This window comes from Pinus tabuliformis, chromosome 8 (genome assembly GCF_031772625.1).
Source record: "Pinus tabuliformis cultivar Carrire ecotype Pingquan chromosome 8, CPIR1, whole genome shotgun sequence".
NCBI lineage: Eukaryota > Viridiplantae > Streptophyta > Pinopsida > Pinales > Pinaceae > Pinus > Pinus tabuliformis.
This window is the reverse complement of record NC_142294.1, coordinates 1,927,637,252-1,927,657,219: the sequence shown is the minus strand read 5'-3', so window position 1 is coordinate 1,927,657,219 and position 19,968 is coordinate 1,927,637,252. Positions and strand designations below refer to the sequence as shown.

The window sequence follows — 19,968 nt, the reverse complement described above, 5'->3', positions numbered from 1 at the left end:
AGTAAGCTATCAATGATATCTTTATGCCAAAAATTTACCGAAATTTTTCCAAACTTGCCCACATGAATTATCAAAACTTTTCAACCTGTTATGATGTGATTTCCATAATTATATCAGATCTAATATACATATTACAACAAACAATTAAAACATGAAATAAGCCTAATGATAAATGCCTAACTCAAGAAATTAATTCCTTAATGTATTAGACAACTTAGGAACTGATTTTAGGCTAACCCACATGAAATTTTGCCACTATTATATTTCAGACTTCAGAAACAGAATTATTCAGAGATAACAGTCACCCAAAATGTAGATTTAGGCCAAATTTTTGATACACATCAAACATAAATGACTTTTTAATGTATTTAGCAATTTTTTTAGTTAATTTCAAATCACTTAGATGTGTTTTTTCACCACTATTAGAAATGTATATAACTGTTGTAGCAAACAGTGAGGAAAAAGATGGTTTAGAGATCAAACCCTTAGGTCCTAGGCCTTGAAGATCACTTATCCAAATTGCCAAAAAAAAATTCAATACCTGAAACATAAATTTTTACCAAATTTTCTGCAAAAAACCCACCATTGATTAGCTTCAAAAAATCAAATATTCAAATCAGAAACGGAGCAAGGGGAATCTAGGGCCAATGAGAGCTAGCACTAGGCCCAATAGAACTAGCGTTGGGCTAGGAGAAGGCAGATTTGGATTTAGGAGCCCCAAAACTTGAAACCCTTGTTCTAAAAAAATTATTTTGCTTCAGATTTTCAGATTTATTGCAAAATCTTTAATGGTTGGCCTTGCAAAAATATTTGGGACAAGATATTGCCCTCCAGGGCTTAGATCTGTCTCAAAACCCCCAGATCTGCTTGAAAAAATCTCAGATCTAAAGATTTACTTAGTTGATTTCCCAGATCTATTCCTGCAAACAATCTTTGAGCCCAGATCTTGCCCTACAGGGTCTAGAATTAGCTCATATCTGAAGATTTTCTTGGCTGATTTCTCAGATCTATTCCTCCAAACAATCTTTGAGCCCAGATCTCGCCCTCTAGGGTCTAGATCTAGCTCAGATCTGAAAATTTTATTTGTTGATTTCTCAAATATATTTCTGCACAAGTGAAAAAAGAAAAACCCAATACCCAATATGTACAAAAATAGAAAAAATCTCAAAAACTCAAGTGTTAAAATTCAAAATTATGTTACAAAATTTCAAATCTACACAAGTAAATAACAAATCTATACAAATAATTTACAGATCTATACAAATAATTTACATATCTATCAGATCTGACGAGTATGAGTCAAACTCTGCTCCCAGATCTGATAATCTAAGGCTCTTAATAGCCAGATCTATCAAAATTTCCACAAAATATTTTAAAAAAAAAATGAAATTTTAAAGAGGTACTAGCCCAAAAACACCCTGCGGAAAAAATATTATTGTTAGATAAATCCTGAGGCTTATATGAAGTAGGCTCTTCAAAAAATATATTTTGAGAGTTGGCTAGTCCAATCGAATACTATCCCCAAACGCCCAATGAGAACCTGAGAGATCTTCTGCAAACACTAGATCAACCATTAAATCAAGTAGAGAAATAGAACAACAATAAAATTCTGAAGAAATAGAGATACCTGTTATTTCAATCAAAATTAAAAATGTTACCCTAGATCCAACATACTGAATAAGATACCTGTATTCAGATTATTCTAAGAGAGCTATTGATTGATAGCTTTCACATATTATTAAGCAGAAATTAAAACAATGTTACCATAAATTCATGAAGAGGAACACTACAACACGTTGAAACCCCAAAGACTTTTGCATTAATTCAAAAAAGTATACAAGAGAGCTTGAGAGCTTAGTACACGATCCAGAGATCAGATCAATAGACTAACAAATGACTTCCTAAAGATAAATCCTCCAACAGTTAGTTCGAATGATCCTCGTCAAAACAATCTCAACCGTTGATGAGGATCAAAATTTATTTTAATCTCATCCGTCGAAATTTTTAATTCTTGAGGAAATTCGAATTTTTCAATTAAATGCATTTTAATTAATTCAAAAATTAAATTTTTGAATTAATTTCCTCAAAATTTTGACTTTGACTTAACCCCAGGGACCAAAGGCTTAAAATTTAACAAAATAATCAATTTACCTTAGTCCCGAGACCTTTTAAAATTTGAATTTTAAAGGACCAACGAATTTTGCCTTTGGAGAATTTAAATTTACCTAAGACCTACAATTAATTAAATTTCTGGCTTAGGATTTTAATTTATTTTGGGCCAAAAAATTTAATTAATTAACCTATAAGGGGATAAATTATTTTTCCAACCCTCAAGACACTTTACATCATAATTTTCATATTTTTACATCATGAGGGGGAAAACCCATTTGAAAAAGACCCTCACAGACTACCCAATTCTGTGACACAAATATAATCCAGCAGACCAAGCAATTTGTAATAAAATAACCTAACCAAATAGTTAGGATTATTCCCAAATCATTTTTACATAGACTCGATCTATAACACTAGGACTCGCCTAAGATCCCAATGACAAAATCCATTCCAACTTTGAGGTAAGGCTGAAGGAAAACTCTGCCGACCATTCGAGAATGGATCGGTGAGACAAAAAACCTCTCGGAATGTAGATCATCACCAGAAAAGTAGGTTTACCTAGGCAATTACATACACGACACGGATCTGCTGAGATTATTTACATTATACACATGCAGAATGGGTTTACATTATAACATGATGATCAGGTTGATGATGATCGCTGAACAGCACGGACACGTCGATCAGGCACTATTCCTTTTGCGAAAAAAGGGGGTGTACTACTATGGGTCGTTGACACGTAGTGGTCAACGCTGCTCACTGGTCAAGGTTTGGTCAAAGGGCTGAATTTTTGCCAATAGCTACTGGTCAAAGGGCCGAAATTCAATCTTTCAATTCCACAGAGAAAGTTCGGTCAAACCACAAAGTTTGACTTGCGATCAAACCTTAGTCAACACCCAGAAACAGAAGCAGAAACTCGGTCAATGAATAGTCAAAGATCCATAGAATATTCGGCCTCGAATTCACAGTCAAGTCAAAGAAATTTTCTGCTTCTTCACACGTGTGAGCAAAGCTCCTTGTTAGATAGGTCAAATGATGATTTGATGTGATGCCCAAATGAAGTCCAACGAATGCCAATATATAGTAGACCAATCAAGTGGGTTTTGATCTTGGGTCAAACCTCTTCATGAAGTGGGGCTGACCTATCAAAATAGGGTCGTCTAGGGCAGTTGAAAGATCAATAATTTCTCTTTTGATTTTGATGATGAAAATACCTACCGCAGCTACAATTTTCCAACAAAAATAGGTCGTAAAAGCCTCCAAAACATCTAATAGATAAGTTGCAACTTATCAAAATTTGAAAATTAAAATTTTGATGTGCCAGATATTTCTTGTTGCTATTATCATGTGGGATACAACCTAGAGGTAATTAATAACTTATACAACTCTACAGACTACAGATTACTAATAAGTAATGTAACTAAAAATGTAAATAGAATATGTGCTTTATAGGGTTTCAAACAAGTGGGGAATATCCTTAATCATATAAGAAATAAACCAAAAACTTTAATGTTATTTGCTTGGGATCCAGTCTATGAGAGCTAGCTGGCACAGGATTCGTTTCAATAGCATGGGATCCATTTCGAGGTTTCAAGTATATGTTTACATGGTGGATCCTATGCGGATCTACGAGGATCTATATCTGTATCCATATCCAAGACGCGGATTTGTAGATCCAGCATCAAGACCTTGCCGATCTAGTAACACAGCCTTTCTGGGAAGATGTCTTCAACTTTAAGATGTCAAGAATCACATCCCTAGTCTGAGTTAGTTGCTCAAATATAATCCTCCCCTATAACAACAACTCATCCTAGGACTAGGCAAGGGAATCCCCCCCTTGGCCACCTTTCCAAGCTTAAAGAGTGGAGTGAGCTACTAAGTGATAGTTATTGGCCACTTGATAAAAGGTGGTATGGCTAAGAAAAACATGTTGGCAATTTGAAAGAGGATGACCCAACAACAACAACAACAACAAAACATTGCCAATGGATCTATGGTTCATTAGTAAGGTGAACGAACCTCAAGTGATCCACTAGGGTTGCATTCTCGTTGTTGTATGCCCTATCTAAATGGAATGGCTCAAAAAGAAATGTAGCCAAGTGCATATCCCAAGGAATTTTAGCAAAGTATGTGTTATGCATTGCATACCTTGACTTAAATGCATGCTCCTCAAAGCAAATTCTAAAAGGAGAGAAAGGTCAACAACATCTTTATGCCAAACACGGTGTGATTAGCTTTAGTTTATAAGAAAATTATTATTAATAATAATAATCTAATTTTAAGGTCGCAACCTAACCAAATACCAAATTGATGTTTGAGATTCCCTTGCTTGTGTGACAAGTGACCCGTCCACATAGGGGATTTAACTACTTGATATAGAGAGGCATAGATATCCTACCTCCCATATGTTGACCATAACCACATTTTATACAATTTGTGCATCAAATCTAGTTAAATATGTATTGCATGAAATAGGTATTCTTCAACCCCAAAAATATGAAATAAATAAGACATGATGTCCACAAACACCACAACTTGAAGATTTAGCACATCATCAAGTAATAGTTTGCAAAGAAAATAAGAAGAAGAATCAATATAACAAAACATATTTGATAGCCCCCCGGGGGTAGCTCTATCAACGATCATCGTTAAAATGAAGTGTTATCTACCAAAGGTTCTAGGTTCAAATCCCCCGAGTTTACCCATGGCCATGTGCTAGGGGCAACATGGTGCACCTAGGGATTATAGTGGTAGCGATCAGAATCGACCCCATGTCACGCAAGTAAGACACTGGCCCAATAGTCGATTTCTCTAGTCAAAAAAATATATGCAGCTGAAATAAATCAGAGAGATCGATCACACATTGCAGAATAAAATCACCCGCAACAATTCTCCATCATTTCATTATCTGGAAAATCTTTTCGATCCATAGAGATATAAGGAAAAAAACAAAACCTCGGAACCTGCAAGATAGATCCCTCAGTTGAATTTGGCCCAAGGTAACTCGACCTCAAGGAAATTAGCTCTGGATGAAATCAACCTAGAGAACTTGACCCAACTAATCGGCCTCCTCTGGATAAATTCAATCTCCCTCCAACAACTCGACCTCCTCTAGATAAATTCAATCTCCCTCCAACAACTCGACCTCCTATAAATAAATTCAATCTCCCTCCAACAACTCGGCCCTACAATCTCCTCGTACTCGACCCTCCTAGATTCGCACAAACCCATTCACACTGCTCCTTCTCTGCACACTAGTCCACTGAGCCACTTGGACTTAGAGAAAATCACTTTCTCTGAACGATGACTCGCTCACACAACTTGTGCTCTGTGTGTGCCTTCACCTCCTCACTAGGCTTCCTTTATAATCTTCATTGAGTCCAAATCCCTAACCCCAATCTCCCTTCTAGAACCACCTTGGAGATCAACGATTGAGAGTATTTCTGTCAATTAAATAATTAAATTATTTATCCCTAGAAAATAACTCAACAGTCCACAGTAATCAATTTACTTTAATTATTGTACTTTTTCTACGTTAGACTTAGGAAAGAAGACATAAACCACTAGAAGAGGCAAATAATGTCTTCCACATGGTAAGACACCAAGCCTATGTATAAGACCTTCCGAATCTACCACTCATATCAACACCCCTCCTAGAAAGGAAGGGATTCTCCACCACCCCCAGCTTATCTCGATACTTCACAAGCTTCTCTTTCACTAGAGGCTTAGTGAGAACATTTGCCACCTGCTCCTCTACAGAATGCACTGCAATCTCACAACACCCCTCTGGACCCTGTCTTTCATGAAGTGATATTTGATCCCAATATGCTTGGATCAATCATGAAGCACAGGATTCTAAAAGAGCTTAATGCAGCTCTGATTATCATAATGGATCACGGTGTGAAAATTCCAACTATTGCAGCAACTGGAAATTATTCTCCTAACTGTAAATTTAGTTATACAGTTTATTTGCTACAGCAAACAATGAATAAAATCACAATTGCAATTTTCACCATAAAAATGTTGCAGAAAATAAAATGTTGGTAACAGAGAAATTCTAGCACACACACACAAATTTTGACACCGTTATTTTTGGACAATTGTCCCCAGAAAAACCCATGTGGGAAAACTGATGCAGCAGTATGAGGGTTTATTTTTATTATGCAGCAACAAAAATCTGAGTACAATAATTTGGATGCTCTACTAGCAACCCAATCTGAAAGAAATATTGACAAAATTATTGTGAGGGTTTTTCCTCACCCTATAGTTGATTTTTGTCTCTGGATCTGCCTCCCCAGCCACACGCAAATTCTTTTGCGTTAACCTCTGCGCAGAGCTTGTGCAAGCTCTACTATAGTTGCCTCCGAAAAACTCTAAAATCCACAGTTTTTTCTCTCTCTGGCTCTAGAACTGACTCATTAGATCATCTGAGCAAAATCTCGGCCTCAAGCAACTAAATCACTAGCTCCTCTAGCTAGATCGAACTGTTTTGATGTTATGCCTACGCAGACCCTCTAGGAATTTCACACTCCCTCTCACTGCCTCTTCCAGATCTAGAAGACTTCCTCCAGAAATGTTGTCGACCTCCTCTGCCACCTGCTACTCACCCTCTGGCTCGATCTTCTTTGTTGAATCTCTGCTACTAGAAAAAATGAACTATCTGGGTAACTAAGTATTTGCACTTGTGTGTCCTCCATCTACCCATCGACCTCCTCTTATAATCACCAGTTGGGACTCCAACAACAAAGATTGAAACATAAACGATGGATGAGATAATTTCTGGGTCGATCTGTGTGAGTTTCTAGATGATTCACACCTTTCTCAATTAATACTGATTAATTAACCCCTTTTCCTAAGTTTAGGCTTAGGAAATATTTAGAAATAGGCTAATAATCTAATTGAGATACGTCTAGGTGGAATTTCCATAAACGATTTATGGGTTATGGAGAACACTTGTGTTTTATCCTCTCCACAATGTTTCGAGACTAGAACACCTCTGATGTTACAAAAAATCACACACAATTGGCCACATCTGTAGATCAAATAACCCTGCAAGCGTCTTACGAAGCCACACTGCCTCACAACTCGCCATACTCGCTTCCATGTACTCTACCTCTGTTGAACTAAGTGGCACTGACTATTGCTTCCTATTGAACCATGAGATCGCGTTTAATCCCAAGCTGAAACAACATTCAAATGTGGACTTTTTGTCCACCATACTCCCTACCCAATTAGAATGTGTACCCCTGCAGCTCCACTCCTCCATCTCTAACATACCTCAATACAAACTCTATTGTGCCACACAGGTATCTCAACACATGCTTCGCTTCCACCCAATGAACCTGTCTCAGCTCCACCATGAACTGTTTGAATGTGTTCACAGCAAAATATATATAGGACCTAGTGTTGACCAGATACATCAAAGAACCTATCAGTTGCCTATACAATGTGGGATCCACTAATTCACCTTCAAAAGAACTCAACTTCTTCAAGTTAGTAATCATAGATATAGACATAAGCATGCAATCCTCCATCTTGAATTTCCTCAAGATCTCCACAGCATACTTACCCTAACCAAGGAAAATCTCTCTTGGCTACTACCACACCTCCAATCCCAAAAAGTAATGCATCAAGCCAATTTCCTTCATGTTGAACTTTGAAGCTACCACTCACATCAACACTCCCTCCTAGTAAGGGATTCTCCACCACCCCCATATTATCTCGGTATTTGGCCAAGCTTCCCTTTCACTAGATGCTTAGTGAGAACATCTGCCACCTACATCTCTGTAGAAATATACTGCAATCTCACAGCACCCCTCTGGACCCTATCTCTAATGAAGTGATATATGATCTCAATATGCTTGGACCGATCATGAAACATAGGATTCTTAGAGAGCTTAATGCAACTCTGATTATCATAATGGATCATTGTTGGCCCCATTTCTGGATCAAATAATCCCACAAGCATCTTGCGAAGCCACACTGCCTCACAACTCGCCATATTCACTGCCATGTACTTTGCCTTTGCCGAACTGAGTGCCACTAATTGTTGCGTCCTGCTGAACCATTAGGTCATGGTTGATTTGAAGTTGAAACAACATCCAAATGTGGACATTCTATCCACCACACTCCCTACCCAATCCGAATTTTTGTACCCTTGCAACTCCACTCCTGGCTCTGACATACCTCAGTCTAAATTCTATTATCCCACACAGGTATCTCAGCGTATGCTTCGCTTTCACCCAATGAACCTATCTCGGCTCTACCACGAACTATCTAAGTGTGTTCACAACAAAGCATATATACGACCTAGTGTTGAACAGATACATCAAGGAACAAATTAGTTGCCTATACAGTGTGGGATCCACTTATTCACCTTCAAAAGCACTCAACTTCTTCAGGTTAGTGATCATAGATATAGACATAGGCTTGCAATCCTCCATCCTAAATCTCCTCGATATCTCCATTGCATACTTGCCCTGCACAAGTAAAATCTCTCCTGCCTACTGCCACACCTCCAATCCCAAAGAGTAATGCATCAAGTCGATGTCCTTCATGTCAAATTCCAAAGCAAGATTATGCTTACCCATCCCTATAAGCTTCTTTGATCCTGTCAAAAAGAGATCGTCCACATATAATACCAACTTGAGTGATTCACCCTCAACGAGTACATAGTACAAGTTGGGATCTACCTCACTCTTAGTGAAGCCCAAACCAAGAAGATATCCATTGATCTTGGTATACCATGCGCGCAGAGCCTGCTTTGGCCCATAAAGGGCCTTCTTCAACCTGCATACATGAGAATTTCTCCCATATACCTCAAACCCCTAAGATTTCTCAATATACACCTCCTCCTCAATAACCCCATTGAGAAGTGACCACAAACTTTCCTTTCGGTCTCAGCACAATGTCCCAAATCTCATTGCTCATGATGGAGCAATACTCCTCTATCATGGCATCTCTCTAGACCTACTCATCTATAGCCTCCTCAAAAGTGGAAGGCTCTGACTCGCTAACACTACTCGTTAGTGCCAAATAACTAGAATATATGGTCGATTGTCTGCTCTACCTAAAAGTGCTACTAGGAGCCTGCACATGCTCCTTAGCATCACTCAATGTTTGCTCGGCCCATCTCAACCTCCTCCTAGTAGAGCTCAAAGGAATATCCAGCTCATCCTCTGAATATTTTGGTTGTAACTTGTGCCCCTACTAGTGCTATCAGTCCCTGCTCAGCCTTAGGAGCCTCTCGCTCCTGCTCCTCTACCACTGTTGGCTCCCTCACACGAACTCTCCTAAGGGTCCTACCCTCATCAAATCTAACATCTCGACTCAAGATCACCTTTATTCGCCTTGGAATGTAGACTCGATAGGCCATCGACACTTTGTTGTAGCCAATAAACATGCCACTCTCATATAAGGGCTCCATCTTAGTCCTCTTCTTTGTACGAACATGAACATAAACAGGACTACCAAATATGCACAAATGACTCACATCCGATTTCACTCCATAAACAGCTCCTTAGGAGTCACGTTCTCCAATACTCTGTGAGGACTCTTGTTCTGCATGTACACAGTTGTATTGCAGGCCTCTGCCCACAAAAACATATGCAACCACTGATCATATATAATTGCCCTTGTTGCCTCCATGATGGTCCTATTTTTCCTCTCGGCAACCCCGTTCTATTGAGGATTGTATGGTATCGTGAGCTCCTCCTTAATTCCTGCCTCCCAACAAAAATCCTAGAACTCATTAGAGGTATACTTAGCCCTATTATCCGACCTTAGCACCTAATCTTCTTCCCTGTCTAGTTCTCCACAAGAGCCTTAAACTCCTAGAACCGATCGAAGACCTCATCCTTGGTCTTCAAGAAGTAGATCCAACTCTTCCTGGAATAATCATCTATTAATGTCGCAAGCAAAGGACCCTGTGATTGACATTACATACATAGGACCAAAAATATCAAAATGCACCAAGTCTAACACGCCTTTAGACCTGATCTCGCAGTGAGGATATGCAACTTTGCCCTGCTTACCAAGTGCACACCCTTTACACATTCCATCCTGCCCCACCCGGATCTCTGGAAAAATAGTAACCATCTTGGATTTCTGGAAAGCTAGTATCCATCCACTACACCATAGGAAGAGCTCTGTAGTGTAGGTGCCCCATCTTCCTATGCCAAATCTCGCTTTGGCTATCACTCTCATGAATGAGAGCCTTCACTAGTTGTCCTCTCAACAAATAGAGATCCCTCTCCCTTCTACCAATCACTCGCTTCTTACTGAAATCGCTCCCCTTTGGCCCAACAGCCAATTTGCCTCCAGTAAAGCTAACCTCCAATCCTCTATCTTTTGTGTCTGAAACTGAAAGGAGATTTTTCTCCAACCCCGGTACATATAATACCTCATTCACTTCCATGATACCACCTAATTCCATCTAGTACTCAATACTCCCAGTGCCCTCGACTGCATACTTGGTCTTGTCAACAAACTCCACATTTACATCTTTGGGCCCCCTAGTCATGTTGACAAAGAAGTCACGAGATCTCGTCATATGACGAGAGGCTCCACTATCCACAAACCAGACACCTCTCGTGACGATTCCAGAAAGGCAAGATACTATGGCGAAGTTTTCCTCAAACCTCTCTGCCATCTCTTACATTTATGCAATAGTTGTTGTAGCAGTCTTACCCTTGCCCTTCTTTTTGTTAGGACACTAACTAGCAAAATGCCCAAACTTATGACAAGAAAAGCATTTTACTTTGCTCATATCATTTTCCTTCTTGTTCTATGAAGATGCTCCTCCACCCTAGTTATGCTTGGCCTTCGCTTTGCCCTTTTTCACTTGTGCAACAGGAGAAAGCTCATCTTTCTATTCTTCGGCCTTTCGTTGTCCTTTAATTAACAAGTTTTCCCATATTTCTTTCTAGGTGAAGTCATCCCATAACCGACTCCAATTAGGAAGTTGTTGACGAGCAAGAACCCCATCCACAAAAGTGGACGACTGCTTTACGCACCCCTTCAGAACAACTTTAACTATCTCTGAACCATGTACAGTTTCCCCAATAGCTACAAGCTCATCACGAGCCTATTGGACCCTCGTGAGATAAGATGTCATGTTCTTAGATCTGTTCATTTTAATAATTTAACTTTTCCCGCAGCACCATTTTTTTGTTCTCGTTTGTACTCTGATAAAGACTGATCACAGCTACCCACATCCCTCTTTCGGAGTCCTTCCCTGATATGTCAAGAATTATATGATCCCTCACTCCATCCAAAATTATGCAACTCGCTTTCATATCCTTGGTCCTATGCTCTGCTGCAAGATTTAGATCTGAAAGAACCTGCACGTCTTTTCTCACTAAATCCCAAAGACCATTCATCTTCAGAATCCAAGTTATTCGCTCCTTCCAAGGACTGAAATTTGATACACCATCCAACCCGCCTTTGTATCCAAACTATTCAATGAATCCATCTCCACAAATCAACCACAGCCACAAAACCTAGCTACAAAATTTTAAGAAATAATTTTGTTGTTGCAAAAAGGAAAACTTGTTTCTACAAACGCTTGTGATCTCAGATCTCGCTTTCCGAGTCTTCTAGATAGCTCTAATCCCATGTTAAATTTCTAATACAAGCCAAATTTATTTTCTCACGGCAATTTAATTTATCCCCGCCAATTTATTTATTTACCCAAATAATTATTGAATCACCGAAAAATAAAATCATTGGTATTTTTAACTTCTAGAATTAAATATATGTAGTGGAAATAAACCAGAGAGATCAATCACACGTTGCAAAATAAAATCACCCACAACAATTCTCCATCATTTCATTATCTGGAAAAAACCCGCAAAGATACAAGGAAAAAAAATACAAAACCCCGAAACCTGTCAAGGTAACTCGGCCTCGAGGAAATTATCCCAAGGTAACTCAGCCTCAAGGAACTTAGTGTCTGGATGAAATTGGCCTAGAGATCTCGGCCCAACTACTCTGCTAGCAACTTGACCTGCGCCCTCCTTGTGAAAATTTATGAATCTAACAAACCAGAGATCCTACTGTAGTAAACTGATTTGCATTACCTACTTGTGTTCTTGAGTTAACAAGTTATTTTCATAAATATGCAGAAAATATTAATGCAAGTACATTGTAGCCTACACCAATATACAAATCAAGTACTGAAAAATAAATGAGACAACCACACAAAGGACACACTTATTTTGGGACTAAACGTCCCCGGAAAAACCCAATGCCGGAAAACCGGTGCAGCAGCTCTAAGGGTTTTCTATGTTAAGCAGTAGTTCTGAATACAAATGTTGGTTGCCCTCCTGGCAAACCAGCGACATAGAAATACAATGGCGGAAAACCTGAGTGAGTTTTACCTCACTTCACCCGGCAGATTCCGGCTGATCCGGCAGCAAAACTGGTTGGCCCCGGCCACAACTGCGCTGCCCCTTCGCAGTAACTGCGTAGGCCTGCGTGGAGCTCTCTGAGGCTTTGCGTCAGCTTTCCCAGTTGTTCCAGCAGTTCCATCTCTCTGCGTGGAAGGCAACTTTCTCCCTCTGCGCTAGCCCTTCTGGCTTTGTGTCAAGGCTACATATGCCCAAACTAGCCCGGCGTCACCTCTCCTGGCTACTGCACTTCCTCCACAAGCTTGTCTCCGCCTCTCTATCAGTATTTCCAAACTATCCCTACCCCTCAGCTGCAAGATCTCTCCAATCAATTTTCCTCCTGAGAACTTCTCACCTCAGAAAATCGATTTCCTCAATCTCTCTGTGTGTGTTCTCCAACTAACCCCAAACCTTCCTTTATACTTTTCCTGTTGAGAAATCAACGGTCGTGATCTAGTCTCTAATCAACGACCAAGATTAAATTAGACTTGATCCTCATCTCTTAGAAGCTTCTCACCCATATTTGCATTAATACCCATTAATATTTTAATTTTCCTAAGTTTAGACTTAGGCACCCCATTAAAAATATTAATTATTTTAATAAAATACAATCCGGGTGGAATTTCACCAAACGATTTTTGGGTTTTGGAGATCTCATGTGTTCTAGCCCCTCCACAAAATTCAGAGCTAGAGCACATTCGATGCTACCCAAAAATCAACACTCCCTCTTAGTGAGGAATGTGCTCTAGCAATACTTCCCAGTTGAAGTATTACACTGATCCACAACATCGGTCCTCTGCGCTGTTGATGTTCGACCTGCTGCCCTTCATCCACTGCGTTGCTGCAATCTGCACTGCTGCCCACGACACTGCTACTGTCACTGCTGCATCTGTACTGCATCTCCCTCTCAATATGCTACATCATGTTGCCCATAGCACTGCAACTGCTAACTGCTGCACTGCAACTCAGTTGCTGAGAAGTAAGTAACTGAAAAAGCCACCCAAAGGCTGACATGTTGGTCAGTCTGGATACCCCGAGATGTTGAAGCTACCTCTGCTGCTAATCTGTGTTAACCCTCTGATGCTACTGCGTTGTTGTTGTATCTCTGAAAATTTCTAAACAGAAATTCTATTACTGCAGCAACTGATTTATTTTACCTACTTATTTTCCAATAAGTTATTTACGATATCCCTTTAGTAAATATTTAAATAAATCCTACTGCAGATATCACACCATTATACAGAAACAAATACATGCATAAGAATCAAACACATCAACACAGTTATTTTTGGACAATTGTCCCCAGAAAAACCCAATGCAGGAAAACCAGTGCAGCAAAGGAGGGTTTTATTAATCTTCAGCAACAATCGCTTTTACAGAAAAATTTTGCATAGACATTGGGAGAAAACACTTGAGACTTTTTGACACCCTAGAGGACTTCCTTTCCCTACTGCATCAACCCTGCATCATTCTGCTTGGCTCTGCGCTGCTCTGTCCTTCTCTGCGTCATCCACTGCGTCTCTATGATCTGCATCTCCCTCTGCGCTGTCTCTCAGAGTCCCTGCATCACCTCTTTTGAGCTTCATGACTGCTGCTAATCACCCCCTCTTCCTCCACCCTGCAACTCTCCCTCTGAAATCGATTTTCCCTCTCTCTGAAAATCGAGTTTCCTTGGGATATTGAGTATCTGCTGGTGTATCTCCAAATGACCCTCAAGTCTTCTCTTATACTTTTCCTGTTGATGAATCAACGACCGAGATTAAGTCCCTAATCAACGGCTAAGATTAAAATAGACTTGATCCTCGTCTCTTAGAAGCTTCTCATCCTTATCTTTATTAATACCCATTAATATTTTTATTTTCCTAAGTTTAGACTTAGGAACCCATTAAAAATATTAATTATTTTAATAACTCCTCATCCGGATGGAATTTCCCAAAACGATTTTTGGGTCTTGGAGATCTCATGTGTTTTAGCCTCTCCGCCAATTTTCATGGCTAGAGCACATCCGATGCTACCACAAATCAACAGTATCTACTCTATGCCTCCCGCAATGCTCAACACTCTATTGTGCTGCTTCAGACTTTGGCACTCTAGGTCTGCCATTGTTGCTCCACCATCCCTCGCACCAACTAACTCTTGTCATTCTGCTATTGTCATTAAGGGCTCCCGTAGCCGTATGTGATCCTAGAGTTTGGGCACCTCAAGGATCCTGCCCTTGTGTAGTCCTCCCGACTACAACTCAATATCGCCCCACCTCTTTTCTAGAGGTGCATGAGCACTCATGGTGCGATCATCATCATCGTCCTCTTTGTCAACTTTCATTGGAGCAGCCTTTGAGTCAGACTTCTCTTCCTTGCCCTTCTTCCGAGGACACTGCGTGGCGAAATGACCCCTTTCTCCACATCTAAAGCATTTGACTTTGGATATGTCCTTTTTTCCGTTTTTGTTTCCCTTGTTGTCCCGCTGATGCGAGAGCTGCATCCTCCTCTTCCTCCTTCTTGACTCTGACCCCTTTTCTACTGCTTCCCAACTTGGTCAACCATCTGATCTTTTCCTGTCGAAGAGCTGCCCACATCTCCTCCCAACTGGGAAGAGAAGCACTACCCAAGATACTTTGGACAAATGTTTCCCAGTCTTCAGTGACTGCATTCAAAGCAGTCTTGACCATAAATTCAGGATCTGGTGTAGCCCCTACGGAAGTTAGTTGGTCACAGATCGTTTGCAACCTGACGAGGAAGGGATCAATTTCTTCTTCCTTCTGAATCTGAAACTATCTCAGCTGACCCTCAAGCAACATCTTCTGTTGAACGGAAGTTCCCTCGTACAAGGTGGTCAAGGCCTCCCACATTTCCCTTGTTGTGTCTTTCTCAGCAATATGTGGGATCACATGATCCTTGACCCTGTCCAAGATTATGCACTTTGCTTTTGCCTAAGTGTCCTCATACTTCTTGAGAGGATCAGCATCAACTGGAACAACAACCGTCTTCAAGGCATAATCTTTGATGCAATTTTTATCCAAAAGTGCCAGGATCTTGGCCTTCCAGATGACGAAGTTGGATGCTCCATCCAACCTATCCAGATCCCTCAGTTCATTAACTGCCATCTCTGCTCAAATGAATGTCGAACTGGTTCTCTTCTCCCTCTTTCGTTGCTGTCCCAGCGAAACTCGGATCTAGATTTCTTTGGCGCTAGAAATCCTCTAAGGAAAAAGCTCCCTCTGAATTTTGATTTCCTTCACAGAAATCCTTCTGCCAACCACTGTCGAACCACTCCTCTTTGATCTCTCTTTGTTGTTTCTCAGCACTAGATCTAGATTTCTTGGCTAGAAATCTTCTGAGGAAATGATTCCCTCTACTTTGCTTCTGCCCACTAGGTGTTGTTCTGCGCCAACAAAATCAGCACCTCACCAGCAACACGAGATGAAATCTACGTTGCACGTCTAGCCCCGACAACTAGAAAAACGAGACTCAACAGTCTCTACGCTAGCCCCGTAATCATTGTTCTGCCCTCTACAGCAACGTCACCGAATCAGGCCGACGCAAGTTCTACATGAGCCTCTCTTGGTGACTGCGTCACCCCTCCTCTGCTCTCTCGACCAGAAATTGCGTTGACTCTCGGGACAACTGACTTCACACACAGATTTTCTTCTGTTCTTTTGCCAATGACTTCAATCCTCCTTGATTTGCAATCACTCTGATACCATGTGAAAATTTCTGAATCTAACAAACCAGAAATCCTACTGTAGTAAACTAACTTGCATTACCTACTTATGTTTTTCAGTTAACAAGTTATTTTCAGAAATATTCAGAAAATATTAATCCAAGTACACTGCAGCCTACACCAATATACATATCAAGTACTAAAAAATAAATGAGACAACCACACAAAGGACACACTTATTTTTGGACTAAACGTCCCCGGAAAAACCCAATGCGTGAAAATCGGTGCAACAGCTCTAAGACTTTTCTATTATTAAGCAGTAGTTCTGAATATAAATGTTGGTTGCCCTCCTGGCAAACCAATGACAGAGAAATACAATGGCGGAAAACCTAAGTGAGTTTTACCTCACTTCACCTGGTAGATTTAGGCTGATCCAGCAGCAAAACTGGCTAGCCCCAGCTACAACTGCGTTGCCCCTTCGCAGTAACTGCATGGGCCTGCATGGACCTCTCTGAGGTTATGCGTCAGCTCTTCTGCCCACTGCGTCAGCTTTCCCAGTAGTTCTAGCAGTTTCCGGCAGTTCCGGCTCTCTGTGTAGAAGGAAACTTTCTCCCTCTTTGCTAGCCCTTTTAGCTCTGCGCCAAGGCTGCGTGGGCCCACATTGGCCCAACATCAGCTCTCTTGGCTACTGCAGTTCCTCCACAAGCTTCTCTCCACCTCTCTATCAGTATTCCCGAACTATCCCTGCCCCTCAGCTACAAGATCTCCCCAATCGATTTTCCTCCTCAGAACCTCTCAACTCAGAAAATCGATTTCCTCAATCTCTCTGTGTGTGTTATCCAACTGACCCCAAACCTTCCTTTATACTTTTCCTGTTCAGAAATCAACAGTCGTGATCTAGTCTCTAATCAATAGCCAAGATTAAATTAGACTTGATCCTCGTCTCTTAGAAGCTTCTCACCCATATTTTCATTAATACCCATTAATATTTTAATTTTCCTAAGTTTAGACTTAGGAACCCCATTAAAAATATTAATTATTTTAATAAAATACAATCCAGGTGGAATTTCACCAAACGATTTTTGGGTCTTGGAGATCTCATGTGTTCTAGCCCCTCCACAAAATTCAGAGCTAGAGTTCATCCGATGCTACCCAAAAATCAACACTCCTTATGTGCCACTAATGCGCACTAGGGAAAACTTGGCCCTCCAGCGGCCTCGTCCAAATAAATTCAATCTCCCTCCAGCAACGTGGCCCAGCAATCTCCTCCTACTTGGCCCTCCAGTAACTTGACCTCCTCCAGATAAATTCAATCTCCCTCCAACAACTCGGCCTTGCAATCTCCTCCTACTTGACCCTCCTAGATTCACATAAACCCACTGGCACTTCTCCTTCTTTGCACACTGGTCCATTGAGCCACTCACACTTAGAGAATCGTTTTTCTTTGAATGATGACTCGCTCAGTCAACTTGCGCTCTTTGTATGTCTTCACCTCCTCACGAGGCTTCCTTTAAAATCTTCATTGAGTCCAAATCCCTAACCCCAATCTCCCTTCTAAAACCATCTTCGAGATAAATTGTTGAGATTATCTCTTAGTCACTTAAATAATTAAATTAATTATCCTTAGAAAATGACTCAATAGTCCACAATAATTATTTTACTTTAATTATTGTACTTTTCCTAAGTTAGACTTAGGAAAAAAGACATAACCACTAGAAGAGACAAATAATATCTCCCACGTGCTAAGACACCAAGCCTATGTAGAAGACCTTCCAAAGCTACCACTAACATCAACAAAATTCAGTCATGATATTCTATTGATGACAATTCCCATCTCTATAAACTGAGAATGAAAACATTCTAATACCAATTTGATTGACCAACTTGCATCATGGTTCTCTATGAAGTTGGTCACACTTAACATAATTTTTAAAATAAATTGTCATAGAATTTCTCTCTAAACAAACTATATTTGTGTGTATGCCTTATACATTTCAAATTACTCTTCACTAGCACAATATTGTCTATTAAGGAATGCCAAGTAAGAGCCTTATATGCAAAGGGAATTTTGCTAACAACACTCATCCAACACCACAACTATAACTGTCAAAGTGCAAGAATTGACAGAACAAGTTTGGCTCCATGGCAATGACAACATCATATGATTTTATAATAGTTGTTAATTCCTTATGACAACCATATATGTGATCACGATAGGAGATTAGCATCCATGCAATTCCCTTTTCCTAAAAAACAATGTATATTATTTTGCTTTAGAATATCAATAATAATAGTTAATAAAATAGATTGAAAGAGAAAAACAAAATATTAAGGGCAGTATATTTTAGGGTCTGAATGGAATGTTAATTCATTGTGAGAATGGGAAAAGGGCACAATTCAGCCATAATATTCTATTGATGACAATTACCATCACTATAAAATGAGAATGAAAACACTCTAATGCCAATTTGATTAGCCAACTTGCATCATGATTCTCTATGAAGTTGGTTACACTTATATTTTTTTAAATCAATTGTCATAGAATTTACCTCTAAAGGAACTATGTGTGTGTATGCCTTATATAGTTCGCATTGCTCTTCACTAGCACAATCTTGTCCATTAAGTAATACCAAATAAGAGCCTTATATGCAAAAGGAATTTTGCTAATAACACCTACCTAACACCACAACTATAATTGTCGAAGTGCAAGAATTGAAAGAACAGTTTCTCTGCATGTGAATTATCCAAACAAAATTTCAAATTTGATTTAGCCTGCTGTACAACAAAGACTCCAGAATACCTGTTTAGCTGCTAGAAGCTTCTCACATTGATCTTTCAAAGATGGGAGTTCTTCTTGAATCTTCTTGATGCGATACATTAACTTATATGGATTTGCCTGCATTTTCAATTATGTAAGCAACAGTAATGCCTGAGATACTTTTCAATGCCATGCATTTGAGCATTCAATGTCCCATAAGATATTAGAAGCAAGTTAATAAAACACTGTAAATGAAGAAAAGACAGTCAATGCATCATTTGTCAATCCAGCTTCCAACAACATGCTAAGGCCTTTGTGGTAGATAAGACGAAACAAGCAAACAGTTGGCATTGAGTAGTACAAAAGAATGCAACAGAAGGTGAAATGCCATTTTGATGTGGAACTACTTAATGATTACTAAATAATCTTAATCTAAGAACATGAATATACAATCCATAAAACAAAAGTTCTTTAAAGTTCCAAGGTGATTTTGTAAGTACATTACAGGATAAGTTTAGAAAAAGAACTTGTCTTCTATCATGAAAATCAATGTTGCGAACATCAGCGTTGGGATAAAATCAGCAAGGGTCTGGAAAACCAAAAAATCGGGAAAATATCGGTAAAAAATCGGCAAATGTCGCCAAACTTAAGATACCATAAAAATATCTTTAAAAATCGGCAAGCATCGGCTAGGCCAAAAAATCGTAATTTCCAGATAAAATCGGGATGTTATTGAGATGTTTGCAACACTGATGAAAATATTTTAACAAGTGCTTTTTCAGCATGCAAATGATGTCAAAAATAGAATCCATCATATATTCAAAGAAACAAGAGACTCAATAATTTACTCAAGTTTGAAGGTGAGCAAAGAATAAATTCCTATAAAAAGGAAATAACATCTTCACATGTCTAAAGCAACTGCTAGAAATGATGTGTTAGAAAATTTGCATAGAACAAAAGCAAAAAATGTCTACACCAGCAAATGAGAAAAAGAACAATCAAAAGACATATAATCCATCATATATTCGAAGAAATAAGAAACTCAATAAT

The 19,968-nt window shown here is 39.6% G+C and overlaps 1 protein-coding gene across 2 annotated transcripts in view; it reads right to left on the bottom strand.

Moving 5' to 3' along the window:
- The window catches only part of LOC149244219 (spindle/kinetochore-associated protein), a 234,109-nt gene that overhangs the window by 168,894 nt on the left and 45,247 nt on the right, over positions 1 to 19,968 (bottom strand). For both annotated transcript variants that reach the window (XM_089374763.1, XM_089374762.1), the window contains exon 3: positions 18,961 to 19,056. In XM_089374763.1, the coding sequence (XP_089230889.1) occupies positions 18,961 to 19,056 (96 nt within the window). The remainder of the gene's footprint in view (positions 1 to 18,960; positions 19,057 to 19,968) is intronic.